General features: G+C 45.7%; 1 protein-coding gene across 1 annotated transcript; it reads left to right on the top strand.

The window, feature by feature from the left end:
* Positions 1 to 41: 41 nt before the first annotated feature.
* Positions 42 to 2,814, top strand: Hspa2 (heat shock protein family A (Hsp70) member 2). The gene is made up of 2 exons (XM_048415723.3): positions 42 to 135; positions 353 to 2,814. Exon 2 carries the CDS (start codon positions 358 to 360, stop codon positions 2,263 to 2,265), a length of 1,908 nt encoding a protein of 635 aa, XP_048271680.1. The 5' UTR covers positions 42 to 135; positions 353 to 357; the 3' UTR covers positions 2,266 to 2,814.
* Positions 2,815 to 8,820: the final 6,006 nt, after the last annotated feature.

Raw genomic sequence — 8,820 nt, 5'->3', positions numbered from 1 at the left:
CCCCAAGCGGCGGGAGGCACTGGGCGGGGCCTCATTTGCATAACGGCCGTCCCTCGGCCTCCCCGCCCTGGGCCGGAGTCCCGCCCCCCAGCCAACTAGCTATCTGTTGGACCACCGGCTGGTCACTCCGACCAGGTGAGCCTGTGGGGGTGCCGGACGGCTTGGTGCGGGCGGTCCCGGGGGCGGATTGGCTCTGGGAGCTTCCAGAAGGCAGGGGGGGCGTCTATAAGAGCGGGGAACCAAGCCCTGGGAGCCGGGAGACGCTGGTCGCGCTCGAGGAGAGCTGTGCGGGACGACCGTTGGCTGGGTCTCATCCTAACGTCGCTGTGCCTGGTTTTGTTTGTTTTTACAGTCAGCATGTCCGCCCGCGGCCCGGCCATCGGCATCGACCTGGGCACCACATACTCCTGCGTGGGGGTCTTCCAACATGGCAAGGTGGAGATCATCGCCAACGACCAGGGCAACCGCACCACCCCCAGCTACGTGGCCTTCACCGACACCGAGCGCCTCATCGGCGACGCCGCCAAGAACCAAGTGGCCATGAACCCCACGAACACCATCTTCGACGCCAAGAGGCTGATCGGGCGGAAGTTCGAGGACGCCACGGTGCAGTCGGACATGAAGCACTGGCCGTTCAGAGTGGTGAGCGAGGGTGGGAAGCCCAAAGTGCAGGTAGAATATAAGGGGGAGATAAAGACTTTCTTCCCGGAGGAGATTTCCTCCATGGTCCTCACAAAGATGAAGGAGATCGCCGAAGCCTACCTGGGGGGCAAGGTGCAGAGCGCGGTCATCACCGTCCCCGCCTATTTCAACGACTCGCAGCGCCAGGCCACCAAAGACGCGGGCACTATCACGGGCCTCAATGTGCTGCGCATCATCAACGAGCCCACGGCAGCGGCCATCGCCTATGGCCTGGATAAGAAGGGCTGCGCGGGTGGCGAGAAGAACGTGCTCATCTTCGACCTGGGCGGGGGCACCTTCGACGTGTCCATCCTGACCATCGAGGATGGCATCTTCGAGGTGAAGTCCACGGCTGGCGACACCCACCTGGGTGGTGAAGACTTCGACAATCGTATGGTCAGCCACCTGGCGGAGGAGTTCAAGCGCAAACACAAGAAGGACATTGGGCCCAACAAGCGCGCAGTGCGCCGGCTGCGCACTGCCTGCGAGCGCGCCAAGCGCACCCTGAGCTCGTCCACGCAGGCCAGCATCGAGATCGACTCGCTCTACGAGGGCGTGGATTTCTACACGTCCATCACCCGCGCCCGCTTCGAGGAGCTCAACGCCGACCTCTTCCGAGGGACCCTGGAGCCGGTGGAAAAGGCTCTGCGCGATGCCAAGCTGGACAAGGGCCAGATCCAGGAGATAGTGCTGGTGGGCGGCTCCACCCGCATCCCTAAGATCCAGAAGCTCCTGCAGGATTTCTTCAACGGCAAGGAGCTGAACAAGAGCATCAACCCCGACGAGGCGGTGGCCTACGGCGCCGCTGTGCAGGCGGCTATCCTCATCGGGGACAAATCGGAGAATGTGCAGGATCTGCTGTTACTCGACGTGACTCCATTGTCGCTTGGCATTGAAACAGCTGGCGGTGTCATGACCCCGCTCATTAAGAGAAACACCACGATCCCTACCAAGCAGACGCAGACCTTCACTACCTACTCAGACAACCAAAGCAGCGTGCTGGTGCAAGTGTACGAGGGCGAACGGGCCATGACCAAGGACAATAACCTCTTGGGCAAGTTCGACCTGACTGGGATCCCCCCAGCACCCCGCGGGGTCCCCCAGATCGAGGTCACCTTCGACATCGATGCCAACGGCATCCTTAACGTCACTGCTGCCGACAAGAGCACCGGTAAGGAAAATAAAATCACCATCACCAACGACAAGGGTCGTCTGAGCAAGGACGACATTGACCGTATGGTGCAGGAGGCAGAGCGGTACAAATCGGAAGATGAAGCTAATCGCGATCGCGTGGCAGCCAAAAACGCAGTTGAGTCCTATACTTACAACATCAAGCAGACGGTGGAAGACGAGAAACTGAGGGGCAAGATTAGCGAGCAGGACAAAAACAAGATCCTCGACAAGTGTCAGGAGGTGATCAACTGGCTCGACCGAAACCAGATGGCCGAGAAAGATGAGTACGAACACAAACAGAAAGAGCTTGAGAGAGTGTGCAACCCCATCATCAGCAAACTTTACCAAGGCGGTCCTGGCGGCGGAGGCGGCGGCTCCTCTGGAGGCCCCACCATCGAGGAAGTGGACTAACTAAGCTTGCACTGCAGTCCGCGTAAATCTCTTTTCCTTCCCCCCCTCCCCATTCCCCTTTTGTTTTGGTTTCTTTGAAATGTCCTCGTGCCAAGTGAGATTTGTTGTTGGAAGTCTTTAGCCTGGTGCAGGCGTCTGAAAGGAAAGGTGCAACACCTTAGTTTAGTTACAAAAGGTTAGTTCTAAAGTTTGGTTTGGGGGGGGAAATGAGGTTTCTCTTTAATACATTTTAACATTTTAAGTGATTGCTGATTTGAGCATTTTTTTCTTTTCTCTCTCTCTCTCTCTCTCTCTCTCTCTCTCTCTCTCTCTCTCTCTCTCTCTCTTGTTAAGCTTAGTTTGTACGTGGAGAATTGCTGGAAATGGGAAACCTGATGTTTGCACACCTGTCCTATGGAAGCTTGGTACCACTGAATACAGAGGGGCTTGAATTGTTTATTTTTATGTACTACTTTGAGATTAAAATAAACATTGCAGTTATTTTAAAGACAGGTATATTCTGTGAAGACATAAATGCAAATTTTAGTAAAGCTGAACTTGATCACAAAATTGCAGCCTGGAGTTTTCAATTTCTTCTTCCCATGTTTTACTCATATTGATCTTTACGTTAGTATGATGTGAAATTTATCTAATCCAATTTTCTCTAATTCTCAGATGAAGTTCCTGCCTCGAGTAACCAACAATTTAAAGGGTGAAGAATTTTGGCAAACACCCCCTTTAGTATACAGAAACCTGATGGGGTCTTCAAGTGAATCTAAACTCCTCAGCCCTGGCTTCAGTATTCAAGTTTAAAACAACAATAACAACAACAACAAAACCTCCCTGAATGTTGCAGGGAAGTGCAAGCTGTATTCCAGATCCTGTACAACACAGATGTTCTCTAAGTAACCAAAATGACAGCATCTTTTCATAATAGCCACAGGGAGTATAGAAAGATGCACTCTGACATGCAGGTTCCTGAAATGAGAGCCAGCAGGCAAGTGTGAAAGGGTCTGATGCTGAGGCCAAGCCTGGTCACGCTTGTTCCCGCTTCTGTGAAACAGCCCAACTGCCAAACTTAGGGCAAATTCTGTAAGAACCTGTTTGGCGGCTGTAATTATTTGGGAAGTGGTTCCTTTTCTGATTTGAAGATCTTAGAGCTCTTAAAATAGCCTGTCTCAAACCACTACTATAGTTAATTTTTTTAGTCCCATCGACTTGGGGGTGCACACTGTATGACTGGTTCTCCCCATCATGTGTGTGCCCACGATTGAACTCAGGTTTTCAGGTTGGTAGCAAGTACCTCTACCAGCTGAGCCACTTAGTTTTTAGTTTTTAATGGAGTTATGTTTAAAAGTTCCTTTAAGGGGAACTTGGAAGAAATTTAGTAGTTGGTTTGAAAATGCGTAGTTTCAACAGCACATAGGCATTTTAATATCTAGCATGATAAAAATTCACTTCGTGTTATTTTTAAAAAACTAGTGCATTTTAGAAGCTAAATTTTCAATTTAATAGTGGATTCTTCATAGAGATTTATTTTTGGAATAATAGTATACATTAATTTAAAAATTAGGAAGCAAGTTAATCTAAGGCTATTGGGTGTTGGGAATAACTTTCACATTATAGTTGGCCCTTGTGTTTAGCTAGATCTTTTAGCAAGCCTCAATTAGGTGGGGGCAGGAGGATAAATGGGCAATTGTGAAATTGTTTCAAAATACTTGGAAAATTTTCAAAGACTACTCCATACTTCATAATGTGAAGGCAGATAAATTTATGCCAGTGTAACACTAGTGAAAGTTTCCAACTATGAGCATTGAAAGATGTGGTGAAGCAAGGCTACATAGGCCATCACATACATTTTTGATAGAGTACTTTGATACTAATAGTTTTAGAATGTTGTTGTTTTTGAAATAGTGTCTTAAGTAGCCCAGGTTAACCTGAAGCTCAGTGTGTAACTGAGGATGACCTTGAAATCCTGACCCCAAATGCTGGAACAGTTGTGTACCACACCTGTGTTAAAGTGACTCTCCCCTCCCAGGCAGTCCTGGGTGTCCAGGAACTCATATGTAAACAAGGCTGGTCTCACAGAGAGCAACCCACCTCTGCCTTCCAGGTGCTGAGATTAAAGGCTCTAAAGTGATTTTTTACATGAGTTTTACAAGGACAATATTCGGTATATAGCTCTTTCATTAGTCCTTTATGAATTTAGGGGTTTTGTTCGTTTGTTTTCCTGTCCTAGGGAGTGGGGTACCAGAAGGTGATACTGAACTCAGCACCTTGTTCATGCTAGCAGAGCACTCGGTATCTCCAGACCTCTGATGAAAACATTCCTGCTTTAATTTCAAATAATAAAGCCATTCTACAAATGCAAGTTGGTATGTTGATTTCAGGCCTCACTTTAGAAGAGATTCCTAAAGTCTCAACCACCAATGCTACTGTGGTCTGATCTCCAGTCACTTGCTATAACACTAACCCCAGTATACCTCCCTTATTGTTATTTTGTAAAGTAGACTAGCCTTTTTTTGTAGACTTTTAAATTTTTAATTCCATCTTCTCAAATTTATCTAGATTCAAATATTACTAAGATAATGCCACTAAAAGTAGCCATTTAGTGTTTCCAAGAGGTAATTGAAACTGGTAACTCAAGAATACCTGGGAACTCCTGACAACATGTTAGACTAGCCCTGGTCAAATAACAGTGGAAACAATGCCTGCTCTTAGGAGGGTTAAGTTACAGTTCAAGGAATAATTAGCATCATTGCAACGTCCAAGTAGTAGCCGACTGTCTAAAATAAATGTGATATATTTACAACTAGAAAGCTAAGGCTAAAGATAGACAATTTATTAAAATAGGCACACATTGCATCTGATTACTTTATCCCTGTTTTGAGGTGAAATAAGATATAATGTTTACAGTACCGAGATATATGACATTGAGAAACAATCTCACTTTAAATTTCTTATAGAGTTTTATATGTGTAATGGAAAGGCATTAAAACCAATACCTTAGGAGATATTGCTTATATAAAACTTAATAGAATTTTTGATATGTCACACATTCAATATACAACAGAGGCTTAAGGAAAAGAGATTTTTGAGAATTACTGATCTTTTAATTTTTGGTTTTGGTTTTTCAAGACAGAATTTCTCTGTGTTGGAACTAACTCTATAGCCCAGGCTGGCCTTGAACTCACAGAGATCTGCCGACCTGCCTGCCTCTGCCTCCCAAGCGCTGGTATTAAAGGTGTGTGCCACCAAAAATTTTTATTTAGGTATTTTGTTTGCATGTATATCTACACCGTGTGTGTCTGGTACCCACCGAGGCTAGTAGCGAGCACCAGATCTGGAGCTGCAGTTAGAGACAGATGTGAGCTGCCACCTTGGTCCTGGGCATTGAACCTGGATCCTCTGCCAGAGCAACAAGTGCTTTTAACCTGAGCCATCTCTCCAGCCTCCATCTTTTTTTCAAAATGACAGTTGTGTTATGTGCATGTGTGTTTGCATTCCTGCCATGGTGCACATGTGGTGGGCAGACGACAACTTGAGAGAGTTCCTCCCTCCACAGGAGTCCTAGGGATGGGACTCAGGCTCCTCAGTCAGCACCTTTACCCACTGAGCCGTCACTCTGTGCATGCTAGGCAAGCACTCTACCGACCCAGCTACACCCTCAGCCCCATAGCTTTCAACCTTACATCTTAAGCAGGAGTACAATCTGAGTATCTGGAGGAAAAGAAAAGATCTTTTATGAAGCTGCGTGGACAGGCACATAAGACATTCCCACTTAAAATTGTAGGTTGTAAAAGTTATGTTGCAAAGCATATTCCTCTTGCATTTGGATAATGGAACTTAAAAACAAACCAACCTTGAGCGCCTGAGTTCTATCCTCAGGCCCTGCATCATGGGAAAGAACAAACTCCCATAAATTGTCCTTGGTACACACACAGACACATAAACAAATGTGAGTAAAGATTTAAACTCATAACCACATGTCAAGAGAATATGGGAATATGTATGATAGTATTAAGAAAGAAGAGTAAGAGGGGTGGCCGGGCACTGGTGGCACACGCCTTTAATCCCAGCACTTGGACGGCAGAGGCAGCTGGATCTCTGTGGGTTCGAGGCCAGCCTGGTCTACAGAGTTCTAAGACAGCTAGGGCTACACACAGAAATTCTGTCTCAAAAAACAAATACAAAGCAAAAGAAGTGGCTGGGGAGATGGCTCGGTAGTTAAGAGCACCTACTGCCCTCCCTGAGGACCTGAGTCCCAGCACCCACATCTGCGGGTTACAAGGGCTTGTAACCTCAGCTCCAGGGTATCTGACATCTGACACCTCTGACCTCAAAGGACCCTTGTATTCATGTGCATATAACACACACACACACACACACACACACACACACACACACACAATTGAAATAATAAAAACAAATCTTTAAAATGAAGTATAGGAATGTTCAGTTGCTTCTGTATGCTTAATGCATAAATAGGCATGAATTAATGTTCTCCACCAGAAATCTTATACAAAGTTTCATTCCTGAGTGAAAATTACAGCTCATTGAAAGAATCCAGTTTTGTTCTCTGTTTTATTTTGTTTTCTTTTTGAGACAGGGTTTCTCTGTGTAGCCTTGACCATTCTGGAACTCACTGTATAGACCAGGTTGTCCTCAAACTCACAAGAGAGATCTCCCTGCCTCTGCCGAATGTAAATATTTCTAGAACATACACATTTCTGGTTTAGTGGGACAGTAGTCAATTTTAAAATATCTTTTTCTTCAGAACCAATCAAGATACCATGGACACTCTGCTTTACCACTGTCACCGCAGAGAAACTTGGTTGTAAACTGGAGGTTAGGCAAATAAAAATGTTTATTCAATATTTGGCATCACAAACATTTTGTTCTTAGGTCTAGCTTGATATGTAGCCCAGGCAGACTTTGAACTCCCAGTCTTCCTGTCCCAGTATCTCCAATGGTGGAATCACAGACACGCATCGTCATGATCATCTCAAGTGTTTTTTTTTTTCCATGAGCAGAATTACAACATCTCAAATATATCTTTATGACCTTTTCACTAAATAAGCATATAAAGGTTTTTTTGAGTCAGTGTCTCTACATAGCCCTGACTGTCCTGGAACTCATGATGTAGACCAGGTTAACCTGGAATTCACAGAGATCTGCCTGCTTCTGCCTCCTTAGGGCTGGGACTAAAGGCGTGCGCCACTATGCCCAGCACAAGCATGTGTTAGTGCCAGGTCTAAAATTCTGAAACCAGAAATTTTGCTTTGTGTTACATGTTCTTAATTGCTTTTTTGAATTAAAAATATGTATTATGAGTGTTGTATATACATGTTTTTATGTACATCATATGTGTAACTGCTGCTCTTGGAAGCCAGAAGAGGAAGTTTGATCTAGAAACTCTAGAAACTCTATAGAAACTAGAGACAGGATTATAAGCGTAAGCCATCATGTTAGTGCTGGGAGCCAAACCCAGGTCCTCTGTAAGAGTGGCCTTAACCTCTTACCCATCTCAGCAAACCCTGCTCCTTAGTTTCAATAAGATTTTTAAGAAGTTTCTGTCTTTTTTTTTTCCTTCTGAGATAGGGTTTCTCATAACTTTGAAACCTGTCCTGAAACTCGCTCAGTTGACCTGCAGACCTGACTGGCTGAGTGCTGGGATTAAAGGCACGTGTCGCCCCACCCAGCTAGGAGTTTCTCTTGATTAGGCACAAACAACTCTTTCTCTCGTAGGATACTTAGGAGTATTAAATACTTAGAAGGTAACTATATATTTCTATTTTATAACAGTATGAACTTTAAAAAGTTTGCTCCTTTCATATCGTGTGTGTGTTTGTGTAGGTCCGTGCTTCCCTATACATATGGATAATGGGGGTGACTTTCAGGGGTCAGCTCTCGCTTCCACCATGTGGGTTCCAGGCTGGCCTCCACCTCACTTCCAGAGTGCCGGGATTACAGGCATGCACTACCATGCCAGGCTGTGCATGTTAATTTTAAATAACGTTTCAATTTCTCAGAAACGTCCTTTTACCTTAGTTTAGTTAGAGAGGGTGAGGTCTACAAAAACCTTGGTGTTCTCGTAGCACTTAAATCATTTAGTGGGCTATCTGAAAAGGGTTATTCTTACCTTCTCCCGTGGTTATGAAATAACTAGGTTCCTTGGTCTTGGTTTTTTCTGGCGCTTTATCTCATCTTCTCCTTGTTCCCTCCATTCCAAGTTGTAGATAGCAGTTGTTAAATAATGCTTGGCATCTGGGATATTATATTCTCTTTCCCTTTCAGTAACTAAGCCCACTTGGCCCTTCACCTCAAACTATTGCTGGGGTTGTACAGGTGGGTCTCCATGCAGTGAAATCAGCTTGAGCAACAGGTAGAACTGACTCCAGTGAACAGGGCAGGGATTTATTAATTGCAGTTTTAGACCGCCATACCCAATGACTGGGAGCCTGGGAAGCCAGGGCAGGCAGGCAGCGACAGGCAAGCTGCTGTAACTGTAAAGTTTATGGGCAGGTATTCTCGGCTGTTTACTGAGCAGCTCCTACCCGTTCAGCTCTGGGAATA

The sequence above is a fragment of the Myodes glareolus genome, chromosome 11 (genome assembly GCF_982192425.1).
Source record: "Myodes glareolus chromosome 11, mMyoGla1.1, whole genome shotgun sequence".
Taxonomy (NCBI): Eukaryota; Metazoa; Chordata; class Mammalia; order Rodentia; family Cricetidae; genus Myodes; species Myodes glareolus.
This window is presented reverse-complemented; position numbering and strand designations above follow the sequence as displayed.

What these genes read in the sequence shown, in the direction of transcription:
- Hspa2 (XM_048415723.3), top strand. Translation starts at nt 358, where the DNA reads ATGTCCGCCCGCGGCCCGGCCATCGGCATCGACCTGGGCACCACATAC.